This window comes from Falco naumanni, chromosome 10, assembly GCF_017639655.2.
Source record: "Falco naumanni isolate bFalNau1 chromosome 10, bFalNau1.pat, whole genome shotgun sequence".
In the NCBI taxonomy this organism is placed as follows: Eukaryota; Metazoa; Chordata; class Aves; order Falconiformes; family Falconidae; genus Falco; species Falco naumanni.
The window spans coordinates 16,311,661-16,326,850 of NC_054063.1; the positions used below are offsets into that span (position 1 = coordinate 16,311,661).

At 41.0% G+C, this 15,190-nt stretch overlaps 1 protein-coding gene across 8 annotated transcripts in view; it reads right to left on the minus strand.

The window, feature by feature from the left end:
- The window catches only part of NAV2 (neuron navigator 2), a 223,246-nt gene extending 216,873 nt beyond the window's left edge, over positions 1 to 6,373 (minus strand). For 2 of the 8 annotated variants that reach the window (XM_040608729.1, XM_040608726.1), the window contains exon 1: positions 6,080 to 6,369. In XM_040608729.1, the coding sequence (XP_040464663.1) occupies positions 6,080 to 6,337 (258 nt within the window). In that variant the 5' untranslated portion in view covers positions 6,338 to 6,369. Of the gene's footprint in view, positions 1 to 6,079 lie in introns of all 8 variants that reach the window. The other 6 variants (XM_040608723.1, XM_040608724.1, XM_040608725.1 and 3 more) reach the window with 6 other exon arrangements.
- Positions 6,374 to 15,190: the final 8,817 nt, after the last annotated feature.

A 15,190-nucleotide genomic window follows, 5' to 3' on the forward strand; every position in this document is an offset into this window, starting at 1 on the left:
CCTATTTCATATCACCTGATTTTTGATGAGAGTGTTTTGCAGAAGAGTAGAGAATTACTTTCCGATGAGCTCCATAAAGCATGCCAGCGTGGTTTTCAGCCACTAAGAACACTTGCACAGCTCCAGTGGTGCCTGTGCTCAGTCTATGACACACACAGATGCTTTTGCCTTTCAGCTTCCTCACATTACACTTGCTTTTCAAATTAAAATTATTTTATCCATATTTGTAGATTGACAAGTTAGATATTTCAGCTAGCAGCTGGACAGGTAGAAAGGCTTAATGCTTCTCTACTGAAGCCAGTTTCAGCTCAAACAAGCCTCCAGCAGAGACAAAGTGTCTAACAGAACTGAAACCCAACACATGCATCAAGAAAGAGAAGTTCTGTGGAACACACAATGGACAAACCATCTAGGAAGAATAAGAAGCAAAATTCTAAAAGCTGTTAAAGAAATTCACAAGTGCAGCCAGGGAGGCAAAGGCAGGCAGGGAGGGACAGCAAGGAAAACAACTAAAATAAAAAAAATTGAACTTTTTCTGGTTAGAGGACAGCTGGACCAAAGTGTCCTGCTTGGGTGCTGCCATACATCTCCTGTCAGAAAAGGTGATAAAAATTACTTGCTAAAACAGGGACAAAGAAAGAGAGCGTGTTCACTTAAGAAATGCAATTTTTTGGAGTAAACTAAGAGTTTCAAGGACACAGAGAGAACATGAACACCATATGCATAAGCATTTGGAACTGATTAACAAGTAGCTGCAAAGGAGAAAGATAATCTGATAGCCAGGGGACTAGCCAGTTATTCTCTATAGCACTGCAGGCTTTATGACCTTGAGTAAGTTTCTTTGTGCCTTAGGTCTTTGTTTACAAAATAAGAACAATATCCCTACCTCTAAGTAGTGCTCTTAGGTTAAGTATATTAAAATTCAGAAGCCCCTTAGATATAAAGTATTAGCAGAGATCAGAGAAATAGCATAAAAAATGCATAAATCAAAAGCAAGAAAAAAAGGTCATATGAAATGAGTACTTCAAAAACACTACCATGGACTGTAAAAACTTGGGTGAATTCAACAGCAGCATTATTAGCACAACTATCAATATCTTTGGGAATCGTATCTTGGGCAATTCAACAATAAAGGTACTGAACTTGGGAAGGAACATTACATGATGACCAAATGCTCTTTTACTCAAGAACTGTCACAAAGTGAAATCAGAGCAAAAAAATTTTTCACTCATTTTCCAAAACTGAATGGAACTTTGCATCCAAGTGACCCTTTGCATATTCTAAATGAAAACCCAATGATGAAAGAACCTCCTGAATTTCTAGTGTATTGCAGACAAAGATACCCAGTTTTGAACTGAATTCTTAAAAAAAGGTCTAGGCAAAAGAGTTCAGTAGATAGCACAAAGAGTTGTAAGCGGTCAGGAAATCCTGAGAGAAAAGGTTAAAAGAATTAGGTTTGCCTAATGTAGAGAAAAAGAGAAGTGAGGGAGAACTTAACACCGAGCGAGTACCTGCCTCCCATGTCCACCAGGAGAGAATAACTGTCAAACTTTCAGCAAATGAATATTGCTAAGAAGTTTGCAAAGAAATGATAAGTCCCCCCTCGCCCTGCCAAATGTTAAGGACAGTTATAGGTACCTGCTGAATACATATACTTTAATACCAGGTTACACAGATGCCTGTCAACTTGAAGAGGTTTCGTAGAAGGGTGGGACCGATGACTTGGTAAGGTCCCGGTGCTTTCAGGACTGCTACAGTTTGTTAAGATACAGTAATGACTTCTTAGGTTCTCCAGAGAATGAAAATCAAGAAGCTAGAGAATACAACATAGCAGTAATAAAGATAGTAATTAAATCCTCTGTCTCCTTTGGTGGCTTCCACATAACATGGCAATAGACTGTATTCCTGGAATGGTATCTTTGTTCTTGCATCCTGCACAAACGATTTTACCATGCTCATGGACTTCTAATTGGCAATTACTTCTGTCTTAAATAACTAATGCAAATTTAGTAGCCAAATACAAATGAGTTTTTCAGAATAACTAACAAACACCATTTTGTATATGAGAGATCACTATCTTGCTATCTACTTGACGGAAGTTTCTCTGGTAACAAAGTTAAATATTTCCAAAACAATGCTCTCTAAATACGGGTACAATTTATTGGCGGTGTTTTCAAATTAGATAAAATAAGCACCAGTGCAACAGTAGGATAGTGTTGTGCACAACACAGGGGATTTAATATGGAAAAATGAATGGAGTGTGTATATCAGTAACAATAAATTAGGAATGATACAGACATGATTCACCAACCTAAGATTTCCGACTAGCATTTACAATGGGTTTGATGGTAAAACCTTCAGACCTTTCTCTGGAAAGTGCCTCTGAAATACTCTGAGGAATGCTTTTTATAAATTGCACAGCATTTTAAGGAACACATTGCCCTTATATGGCATTAAGGCTCAAAACTTACAGTTACTATAAAATCCAGCTTACACATTTAAAACCATATCAAGAACAACAGCACCAAAAAGCAAGATATTGAGAAGTTTTCACTGATACCATATTTCTCAAGTGGGACACATTAATTGTCAGCAGGTTTTAAAAAAATGAGTACTTTAATGAATACCACCTGCAGTACCCATGTTCTCTGAACAATCAGGCTCAAGACAGGTACCACCTGGTACCAAGAAAAGCTCATGAACCTAGCACTGGTGTGTAAGTGGCTTGAAACATGCTAAAACAGCATTAGGATTTGGTCTAGCATCTTCACATTGTGACTTCTGGCCTACGTCTTAGATACAGCCTCTTCTCCAGAACAGTCGGTAAACAGTGCAGGGAGAAAGGCATCCACAAATTCAAAGTGGAAATGTATATACACCATGATGGAAGAGAAAAAGTTGTATGTACAAATAATCTGTTTTATCCCTCCCACCACCTCCTTCCCTACAAGCAGATGTCCTAAATATTAGGTCAAGTTACTCTCTCTCTCTCCTTATTCTGTGCAGGCAGCTGAACGTATGTTATGTAGTGCAAAGCACCAACTTCAACAGGATTAGAAGTAACTCCCTAAAATACTCCCAGAACATCCTGTGGCTTGCTGATTATGAAACCCTTCAGAGATACAACAGGAGTCTGAATTCCCTCGTGTTGAAATAGAATCTGAACTCAGATAGCCTACTCTCTGAGCGAATGCTCTAACCGCTAAGCAGTTGTACAAAAGCAACGCTTCCCTGCCACTTGTGTTGAAAGTGGCCTGATATCACCCCTGGTTTTGATAGATAGAGCTTATACCTCTAACTGTAAGAGAGAGCTTGGGGATGCAAATTCCAAGTTCAGCCTCAGTAAGGGATACAGCACAAGTTAAATAGATTTCAGTAATTTTTATTTCTTCTCTTCGGCTTTTTGATCCCAGTCTCTCTTTAATTCTCCCTCCACCCACCTAGGAGCATGTTACACCCTATGTCTTTCCTTGTGGGCTGCAAACGCCATGTGGAGACCACGATCTAGAAAAGACAGGTGCCAAACCATTCAGTATCAGTCCAACCTGTAGATCTAAAGTAAAATTGCCACAACAAGAATATAACTTCCCTCGCTTACAGGGGATGCCAGATGCCTGCAACGTAAAATGGTGAGGGCCACAGCAATGCTTAAGATAAAATATCCAGACAAGCAGGTGATCACCCTCATAGCACATGTCGCCATCCCTGGAGGTATTTAAAAGACATGTGGACATGGCACTTAGGGACATGGTTTAGTGGTGGACTTGGCAGTGTTAGGTTAATGGTTGGACTTGATCTTAAAGATCTTTTCCAAGCTAAATGATGCTATGATTCTTGAGATATTTAGTCCTAGTGCAGTGTCTAAGATTAAACCTTACTAAGCTTATTATCAGAAAGCACCTCTATACCTGAATGTAGCTGAAGGTTTTCCAAGATAAAAATGCTTCAGCTGCTGACATACTATCTGGCAGCTGTCCATCAATCCTGTTCCTCCTCCCTTGGGAGGGAGGGACGGCAGAAAAAGAAAAGAACAGTGTCCTTGACAGAACTGATCTGGAAAAATCTCCCTTTAGATATAGACTGACGTTTCAAATTACTACCTTGAATGGCAAAAACCTGCATGCTTATGTGGGCAGAGGGATCAAAGTTGGGTCATTAAGAATAACAAAAAAGGACTGTGTTTATTCAAGATAATGGATAGTAAAACAAATATCACTGGTTCACACCTTAAAAGGTGCTGGTCATCTGCTAAGACTGCTACCCAAATGAGGTTACCAAGAGTGACAAAGCTTAGGATTTCTCCAGCTGCTGAAGTTACCCAAAATGCAAAATAATCTGAAATGCTTTGACCCAGAATCACTCCTTCTTTAAATATAACAAGTCTGCATGAAGACCCTTTCATCATCAGGATAGGAAAAAATGGGGTTTGTTCCATGTCTGTATAAGAGTTAAAAACACCACAGTATTCCCCTTACTGATGCAAACAGCTACCACTAGGCAGGATCTCTTGGATTATAATGTTATAAGACAGAAAAGTATTTATGAATAACAATCACTTTTGCAGGAATGTAAATTTCTATGCAGAAACCAAGGTGTGTCTGAGAGAAAGAGCAGCATATAATGTGATTTTGCTGACATTTCACAATCACAAGGAAAGACTCCTTGCACAAAGAAAAAAAAAATACTTGTTTCTCTAAGAACAAGATGTGATGCACAGGTCAGTTTGACTGTTGCTACCACCCTACCACCAATACTTGTCTGCCTCCTTTTCCTGCTCTGAGTCCCTCAGGAACTGCTAGAGTCATATTCATCTGGCCTGAGCAGCCCAATACGTCACCGTGCCTACCAGCAATGAAAGTGCAGCACATCCTAAAATTCAGGGCACAGGGCCAAACATGCCCAATCAGTACTCACACTTGTCTTAAGAAAATAGGGTTACCAGGCCATACAGATCAAAATCTAGATGGTAGGGATGATCCATTATTCCTTGAGGAAGAAAAAGAAGAAGGGTGGAAAAAAAAAAGTATCTGTCATCTTTTCCCTATCCCAGTATAATGGTATCACCTTCTACTGGGCTCAGATACTGGTAGAATCAGCTTGCAATGTACATGGCTGTTGCCAAAGTGCATCACGCTGCTATACAGCATCTCTATATAATGGTCATCAATTCTGCTTGCTGCAGCATACCATCTGCTTTGCTCACACCGTAGTACGCTAACACATACTATCTGCTTACACTGCTGTTGAGCACACTGGGGCATCAGCGGTACAAGGCAATCCAAGCCATGCCAAAAATGTTACTGTGCTGACAATAATTGAACGAGCTGAAGAGCTCCCTATACAGGAAGCAGCATATATAAAAATGTTAGAAAGCTAACACACATTAAAGGGAAATCTAAAAAATGCATATTGATAGTGTGCTGCATCTGCGATGTCATGCACATACAGCATTAAAACAGACAATTCCACTTGAGTGTTCATTTCCTACATGATCTATATAATTTAGCTGCACGGAGAATGACATGCATATTGTAATTTAACATCAAACACTGCCTTCCATTCACTCCCCACACAACTACAAATACACAATGTTCACACAACTAATGCTCCAGTACAGTACATGATCAAACACAAAACACAGTCATGACAACCAGCAATCTTTCCCCATCCCGGGCACACAACCCAGCCATTACAATTAGCACCTACAGAAAAAACACAAAGAACACACCCCATAAACAACATCGCTACCGTCTCCCTTCCGAAAATCCCCCAAGTTCAAGCAAAGGCAATAGAGATGGCAACGCAGGCAAACAGCACAGAGAGTACCATCCCTCACCACCCCACCATCAGCTCCACCACGCTGACAAAATTACAAAATCATCCCTTGGTAACACATGCCACTGTGTGGAATATAAAACATCCCACCGCTGTAGTCAGATGTTATTACACACACACAGATTATACCCCCTCTCTCACTGCTGTTCACACCACTGCTATCTCCCTCAGAAAACCTGCTGCACGCATTCAATATAGAAACAAATCTTCACATACACCTCCCCAACATTTGCTGCCTTCTAACCTGTGTGTCAAATCCATTTTCTACCGAGCTACTCTTCCTTGGTGGGAGTCCATCTCCTGCGTTTTCTTGTCCATTAGGAGATTTGAGAGGAATCTGGCTGGAATACAATGGCTTCGTCACCTCCACCTTGTTCCCAAACTTCAGGTAACAGGGCTGCGGGATGGTCCTGGCTGTTGGGACATGCAGGATTGGAGCAGCACTGTGTACGGGTTTAGGTAGTCCCGATTTCATTTTGGAGGCTACCAGGATGGCTGGCATTTTCTCTTTCTGCTTTCCTAACACGTTTCTGTCAGCAGCAGCACCAGCAGAGACAGCAGGCAGGGAGAGAGAAAAGCACAGGTTGGGGAAGCTGCTCTACACTAAAGCAGCCTGGTTTACTGCAGGGATCTCCAAAACCAGCTTAGCATTTAAAACCAATTAAAAAAAAAAAAAGAAAAAAAAGAAAAAAAAGTAGACAGAAAGAAAAACAACACACCACTTTCAGCCTAAAATATCTCTCAGCTTTATGCCAGCCTTCCACCTGTTTCCTCTAATTTTATTTTCAGTTCTTCACCACTGTCCTCTTTCCTATTTCTGCTGTTATTTAACTTGCTCCTTCCTTTCTCTGGCTGACTCCTGTAATTTTCTTCCCTGGAAATGGGAGACTTTCACTCCATTATCTTGTCACTGCATCTCCAATGTGAGGCAGCCTTTTGGAATAAAAAAAAACCGAACCTGCTGCTGCATATGCTTCCCCTTCCGTATGCACTAGAGAGCGAGCGAGTGAGCAAGCAAGCAGGATTTCCAGCTTAAGATGTCTTTCTTCAGTCTTAGCCAAGAAGCAGATGTAGCTCAGTGTGTTAATGACTGATGCCCTTGGATACCAGCCTTACAGAATCAAGCTTCTTAAGCCTTAAGAGCTGTGAACAGGACAACGATGCTGGAGCTGAAGGAGAAACGTCCACTGACAGCAATTTTAAATCAAAATATGCCAGTGGCCACAGAATTTCCCGGCTCCCCCAGTGCTGATCATGAAAACATGGAGGGAAAAAAAACACCCCAATATTAAAAAAAAAATAATCATTTAGCTGTCAGAGGGAAAGGAAAGCAGCTGCCACCTCATGTTCCCCTCCCGCAGTGGAGCCGGTCCCCGCGATGCGCTGCTCAGCGCATCCTGCGCCTCTCCCGGGCAGGCTCCGCGGGCGGGGGGCGGCCGGGCGGGGGGCGGCTGCCTTGCCGGCACGGTGCAGGCAGGGCGGCCTCCCGATTGGTCCTGCCTGCTGCAAGCAGGAACAAAAAAATAAATAAATAAAAAAATCAAATCTCTTTCTCCGCAGGGGGAGGAGCGGTTTCAACTCCCGCGGCGGGCAGGGAACTCCGCGGGTCGGTGGGGGCTGCGCGGCTGTGGCGGTGGCGAGATGCCCCTGGGGCTGCGCGGAGGGAGCTGCGCGCCGGTTTCTTTTTGAAATTCTTTAAAAAAAAGGAAATAAAGCACTTTCAAATAAAAACACCTGGAGATGACTCATTGTTCGTTGCTATTCGGGAAAACTCCCGCTGCCAGCATCAACAGGAATTTGAATAAGCGCAGTGAGTAATCCAGCCCTATTATAGCAACACTTGGCTTTTAGGAGTCTTTCTTTTGGCGTCACAGGTTCCTCCTCACGCTGCTCTGCAGATGCCCTGATCCGTTACAGCCCCCAGATCCCTCATTCCTGCGAGGCATTACACATTTCAGAGCTGCACGTATCTCTCTTTCCGCCCACAGAGCACCGTCCTGGCCAGCAGAGCGTTATCAGCGTGGCAGCTCAAGGCACCAAGAGATCGGTGCCTCTGGACTCATAGCGGGGTCTTAGCACCGTGATATGCAGGGCCGCAATGCCTCACTTTCAGGTAGCCTGTAATGGAAGCCAAAGGTTTTGAGTTGCCACATCGGCTTCTTAACATTATGTACAGGGAGGGGAGGGCGCCTCAGAATAATATTCACAAAGCCAACACAAGATGTGGAAGAGAAAGGTGCATTTAAATCACATCCTCATCACAGCCCCAGGTATCACTTTATTCCCCAAGCAGGGGCACCTCCTTCAGCTCTGCATTCTCACCTCACCCACTGCCTGAGGTAGGGACAATAGCGATCCCAGCAAGCAGAGTGAAGCAATGAACCTAACCTCGAAATATTTGAAATACACAGTGGCTCAGCTTCCAACGCATGGAGCTACTCGGCGCGACACAGGAAGCACAGCCCCACCACCCTGCCCCACCTAAGCTGCGAGGAGCACTCAGAGAAGGAAGGCTGAAGCACGCTCTGTGACCCATTCCAAGGGGAGCTGTATCCTGCCTCTTTGACACCCTGACTTTTAGGAAAAACTTAAATGTCCAAACCCCAGGTTTTTACACCCGAGACTCTCTCAGACAGAAAAACGAGGCATATCTGGATTGTAGAAATGTAGATGTTTCTGAACCTACAATCCTCCAGGATTAGGCGGCAGGATTGGGATAGCATTTTAGGACATGGAAATGGAAATCGGATGAGACCTGCATGCTGCATCCTTCTGTAGATGTCATCTTCAATGATTTATCCAGGGTTACATAGTAAGTAAGTGGCAGAACTGGAAATTAAATCAAGTAGAACTTGTGTTCTACCCATTATAAAGTACTACTCTTCCTCAACATCACAACGTCAAACAGTCCCTCTCCATTAACAGAACACAGTTCCAGAAGACATTAGCTGTACTATGTGGTGTAGTTTGTTGTTGTTGCTGGATTGGGTTTTTTTGTTTGCCCTTTTTGTTTTTCTTTCTTTTTTTTTTTCTTTTTCAGATAGCCCACATTAACTAGACTATTTAAACTCAAAAGCAAAGTCTGGACACACTGTCACTGCAGTCTGCCACCTCACTCACTTAGCACTGCCCTGATTTGAGCACCTTAAATTCCCACAGTACACATGAAGCTCACGTCAACCACAGTTTTTTGGTTATTGCTGGGGTCTTTCAGCACATCTGCTTTCACATAGACCAGCTCTGCAGGCTGGTTTGTATTAACTCAAAGAGAGTAATTTTTTGTTGTTGTTGTTGTTTTTACAAGTAACTGCTTTCACCCTAGTCTCTTTATCCACAAATCTCAGATTGGAAACTGCACATCTCTGCTCAGCTGAGATGGATCTCCTAATGTTTACACCCTTGTCGTAACACCATGCACAGCATCAGCTTAAACACAACTATATAGAAAATTTCAAAGCCCTGCAACCTGATGAAAAAAGTCAGATTTACCATATGAAAGGACTGGTAGTTATGGGAGCAAAAATGTGTCAAATGCTTTGACACCATTTCCATTGTTCAGTGCTGAAAACTCAGCCTTGCTAGCTAAAAGAAGGTTGAGCTGAGGTATGAAAAACTTGAAAAAGATCCAAGTCTGAAAACAAGGCTAATTTTAGGTCTGTAATAAAATATAGTAATGTTTAAAAGCTATTAGAAGATCTAATTGACAGCTTTATGTTCTGTTCTTCACTTACATGTTTTATGAGGTTCAGGCCACCAATCCCAGATGCACAGAACTTGCCAGTTTTTGTTGTTCTGTTTTCATTTTGGAAAACTGGCTAGGTTACAGGATACCAAAACAGTCACACAGTTAATCTGAGCAAAAGAAAAGGATTTCTTCCACTGCTCCTTTAACAATTATTGAACCTGATTCTTTGATGATGGTGGATTGAATATTCCACAGCTAGAGGAAACGATTTGATTTCTTGGTGTGCAGCCCTGCCTACTGAAGTGAGGATGAAGATGGCGTCTTCTGAATACACTCAGCCTGTGCCCCTGCAGTTATTTCGCCAAATCAGTAACGTGGACCCCTTCTTTACCAAAGCTTAATGTGAATTCCTGGTGACACATTTGAAGAGTGACCTAGAATTACTGCTTCTCTTATGCGTTCAGTAAAGAGCAGCTATATTTAAGAGAAAAGTTTGCATTAATAATCAATTGTCATCTAATACCTGGGAGGGGTTATGTTATGCATATTTTGTTTTATATATCCAAATACTACAGCACAATGCCACTGAAATGCAACATACTGTATGCAGTGGCAGTGCAGCCATACCATGAGGTCATAAATTGTTAACACACCACATACAGGCTATATCTGCAAAGATGGGCAACATCAGTTCTGGTCTGTCTTTGGAAATGACTAATTTTTTGTTTGTGTGGTTGGTTTGTTTGTTGGTGTTTGTTTTTTTTTTTTTTTTTAATAAGTAAATTGATTTTACCCAGTTTTAAGACTACAATATTTAAAAGAAACTACTTCTCTTGGACAGCTGATGGGATCTGGGAACCCATCTTCCTTCTCTTCTTTGAAAAGCCCAAACAAATGTTTCTCTTCCCCTGTTTTGAATAATGCAAATTTCTGTATCTGTATAAGATGAGTAATATTAAAAAGCAGGCAAATTACCTAAACAAAAAGCAAGAGCTTCATTCCTTCCTGCCACAAATGTCAGATAAGCCACTAACTAGGGGAATATTCCCTTGCAGCTTTAAGTCTGATGAGTATCTTGGCCTGAATAATCACAGCATCCCCCCTTATCTGCTTATAATCCAGCCACCCACTCCCCAGATGGGGGAATATGGAGGGAAAAATGCTATAAACAAGCTTTCTGCTTCCCTGTTAGGAGAAAACAAACAAACAACCCACCACACACAAAAAGCTTGTGACTTGGTTCATAGGACTGATTTCTAAGCTCAGCAGATGCCATTGCTCAGGATTTAAGCTGTGGCTACTTAGCGCCACGTAGCATCATCTCAAGGGCCAAGACTCCGGTGTCGAGAACTGGCTTAATATTTTCAAAATTTTAGTGAGCAGACTCATGTGAACTGGAGTGCTTAACACATCAGTAGAAAACATTTGAACACTCTGTAGCTCAAGAGCTTGTAGGCAAGTCAGCACATTGCCCAAAACAAAGCCAGTAAACAGAACAAAAACCAGGGTCGACTGCTCTTGAACAGATGATCCTTATGAATGAGATGAATGTTTCTAGAACAGTGAAACCATTGAAGCTGCCTTCATTGCTCGTACACTAACAATTAATAACTGAACAGGCTCTCTAGACCCAAGTGGAAAGAAAATACCTATATGGATCGCATGTGAGTATTGCAAGTAAAATTAAAAGCTTTATGAAATGTAGCAAAGGATCAGACAATCAGACCTTCCCTTCAACTTGTGGTTAATATCCATCCTGAATGAAGCCAAGTATTACATTAGTGTAAGTGAAAAAACTATGTCAAATTACTATATCAATTAGAACATGTCGTTAACTGGTCTGGTGATTCAGAACTGCTGATGGAACTAAACTCAAAGCTCAAAAATACCTTGATCAATGCTGTCCTTGTCTTTTAAGCATTACAGATGTGTCTGAAATCTCCCAGAAAATCATTTTAAGCTGAGGTGAATAGTCCTAAAATGTCACTATGTACTGTCAGTATCAGCAGAATTAATCTTGCAAAACCATTCTCATCGAACTTTACTACTGCCAGGCCGCCAGCTGTCCTATAGACTGTGGGCATATTCAGCCTTGGCGCGATTCCATCAACTTAAGTGAAGTTATGACAGGAATAAATATGGACCTATTTTTGGTACTGCAGACATTTTGCACATTCATATCCATCTTTTGTCCCTGATCAGAGTATCGAGTATATAAAAGTCTGATCCCATCTACAGATTTACGGTACCATTTCAGGAAAGAACCCATAAAGGTGTACATTGGATCAAACTCCTAATTTTTTTGTTGTGTTCTCACAAGAGGAATGGTAGATACTAGAAAAGAGGAATGTGGGTAGAAGCATTATATAATTTGGCATCCTCTCACCACAGCAATTATAATCTGTACATGTGAGTTCTTTATATAGAGCAGAGAGAAAAGGAGGAAACCTTGGTTCTGTTCCCAGTTCTTTTCACAGAAATCTTGTCTGCATTACACTAATTCTGGTCTAAAAACCCTTCTGTAATCCCCTGACACTTCTCTAATTCACACTGGGTTTAATTTCACCTTATTTTATAACAGTGTCAGATTTTAACAACTACACAAGCTAAGTTCCACCTGGACAAGAACACCCTCTACACTCATTTTTAAAGATATATAGAAAGTTTCACTAGGTGCACTAGTGACACAGGCAGACACTTTTACATGGTGACACAAAAAGGCAGCATTTTAAATGAGCATCTTCTGAACAATGCTCGTATTTAATCCAGTTTCTGTACCAGGACACTTCATGGTTTTGTAATGTAAGCATGGACAGTAGGAGCTGGCATCACAACTGCACTGAAATACTTTTCCTACCTCATTCCAGACTGGCATTTTTTTATTTCATGATTCATTTGTCATTGGACTAACTCTGGTAGTGCTTCACTCAAAAGCTACGTAAGTTTCTATTGCCATAGCAAATGCATTTTGATTATCATCCACATCTTTGATTTCATTATGTTTCCATTGCTTTTGGATCTGTACCCATATCAGTTTCTCAGAATCTAATAAAAATTGGTCTCAGCTGGCTGGAGACTGACATACTGACAGCGGGTCTGTGATTTGCTTTGAAAAGGTCCATCTCTGTTCTCATATGTAAAATTCATTCCTCAGACTTAAACTCATCAGGATCGGGAGTAAAAAGGAACAAGGAATGCAAAAGCTTATTTCAATTAATGCTTTCTGTACTGTTGTGAGATTTAGATGCATATTGTATGTCTATACTGTGGTCACAGCAGTGACGACTGCATAAAATATATATGCATAAATAATCCTGATGCTCCTAACAGACTAGCCTTGTCATGCCAACCTATAGCTCACCTTGACTTAAGTATCTCTTAACGCCTGTGACCATAAGAAGGGACATCATCTTTCCATGCCAATAACAGCACCTGGAATAAAAATTTCAATACCATTTTAGCAAGATCCTTGCGTACCCCAACAGAGATGTGCGTCTGGGTATTCTTAATCTCTTCATGTGTCCTTTGTTTCTGCAAGGTTAACAGTACTAGCTTCTGTATTATTTTATGCCTCATCTGACATTGCCTATAGCTTCACGTATTTGGAAAAGTGAAGAAAACATCTGTGACTAATGAGAATATCACAGAAGGAAGCTGATGATGATCCAAATACCACAATCTACTCTTGACTTGCACAACCATCAAGTTAAGATGAAATATATAGAAGAGGACCTAAAAAAATGCTTTCTTCCCCGTGCTGTTATTCTTCCTACCTTCTCAAGAAGTGGCAGGGAGAAAAAAATCCACTACTTACACGCTAACAATCTCACAACACCAGGTGGTCACCTTCTGTAACATCACTGTCCCTTACTGGCACGTTTCAAATACACCTGCTCCATCATCTGAAAGACTTGTCAGAGCCTAATGGTAGAAACCATCTGAGAAGCAGATTGGAAGAACAGGCTATATTTCAAAGCCCTTTTTCCAACTGGATCTGCTTAAGCATTCCAACCCAGCCTCAGCTGCCATCAATCTCTCCCACATCAGCAGTTTTGAACAAACACAAATTGGCCAGATTATCATTAAGCAACTTCAGCTATTTTGTAAAGAGCCAAGTATCAGTATTCAAACTAAATGGTGAGAATCAGATTTTCACCTGCACTGAATCAATGCAGTTTCTCTACAGCCAACATCAGGATTTGACTTCCAAATTAGAAGTACTTATCAAAATCTTCCTTAGATAACTATTCCAATCCTATCCTATACTCACGTTATTTCCCTTCTCATTAGTACACATTACCAATCAATTTGTATTAAAAAAATCATCTTGTATACCCAGCCCATGCATCCAGTTCAGTTGATGATGCACAGTGCAGTTCTGGAACCATGGAAGCAGTGGTTGTGGTGCTCACCAACTGCCAACTAGATATCAGAGAACAACAAATATCATCCCACACTTGCAGGCTTTGCCAAGCACACTTCACAACCAAAGCCTGCAGGCAGCTGCTCTTCCCTAGAAGCCAAAAAAAGAGAGCGTTCCCACAGGGCAACCATTCAGGAGTGGTTTGCTGCTGGAGGTCACCTGCAATGCACCATATAATGTCACAATGATTAACTGCAATGTTACAAGCACCAGCTATTTCTGAATGTGTTACCAAAAAAATAATAATAATAATAAAAAAATAAACCTAGGTTGTTCACAATCACATAAAGGAAACACAGAAAGTGCTTAACACAATGCCCTGATACAAATGTTGCCTACCTCCACAGCTCCTTTAAAGAAAGGATTTGAAGTTCAGGGAAAATAAAAGCACATCCTTAGAGGCTAAAATTTTGGGTATACTAACGGCCCTACTGAAATTCTTAAGTCAGGAATTTCAGTGAAACTTCTCCAGATTTACAGTCATAACTCCAGTCAACCTTCAGCCCAACAGCTGTGGCCATTCTGGAGAGTCAATGTCCAAAAAAACTGATCTGCCATCTCCAATGTGATAATCTGTGACAGGGCAATTTGACGAGGATTACCCCATGAACTGTGGAAAAACAACAGAAAGTACAAATAATTTTATATTTAAAAATCATGTGTACATTCAAGGGGTTTACTTGCACCTGCCAAATATCATGCTCAGTTTTAAACCAGAAAGTCTGAAAGATCACTCTGCAAGGAAATGTACAGGAAACAGTTAATCTTTAATCTCTATTAGTCTAACACAGAATACTCAAAACTAAAGTGCTGCAGGGCCACCAGGCAGCATCATGCATGGCAATATCAAGCTTCCCTTCTCGAATATCCTTATAGTTCCTTTGTTCTCACTCTCCCATTAGCAAACTGATAACTAGCCTCCTACTGTTTTCATACTGATTTTTTTCAAGCTTTTGTAATATCCACCACCCAAAAATAACATTTAAAAAAACCCCTAAATGTTGTCCTAGTATTTTGTTTCATACCAAAACAAAGGAGTTTCCCAGTGCAATGATTAATGACACGTTTGTTGCCATAAACAACTTTGATATTTCAACATTTAATCAATTTTACTTTTTTAAGGTGGCAGGATATTATTACATCCTAAGGTTTCTTGCCATCCTGAATTTTACTCATGATGCTGAGTTGAACCCACACTGTTTAAAGATCTAACAGCATTGCATTTAATTTACATAGCCTGTCACATG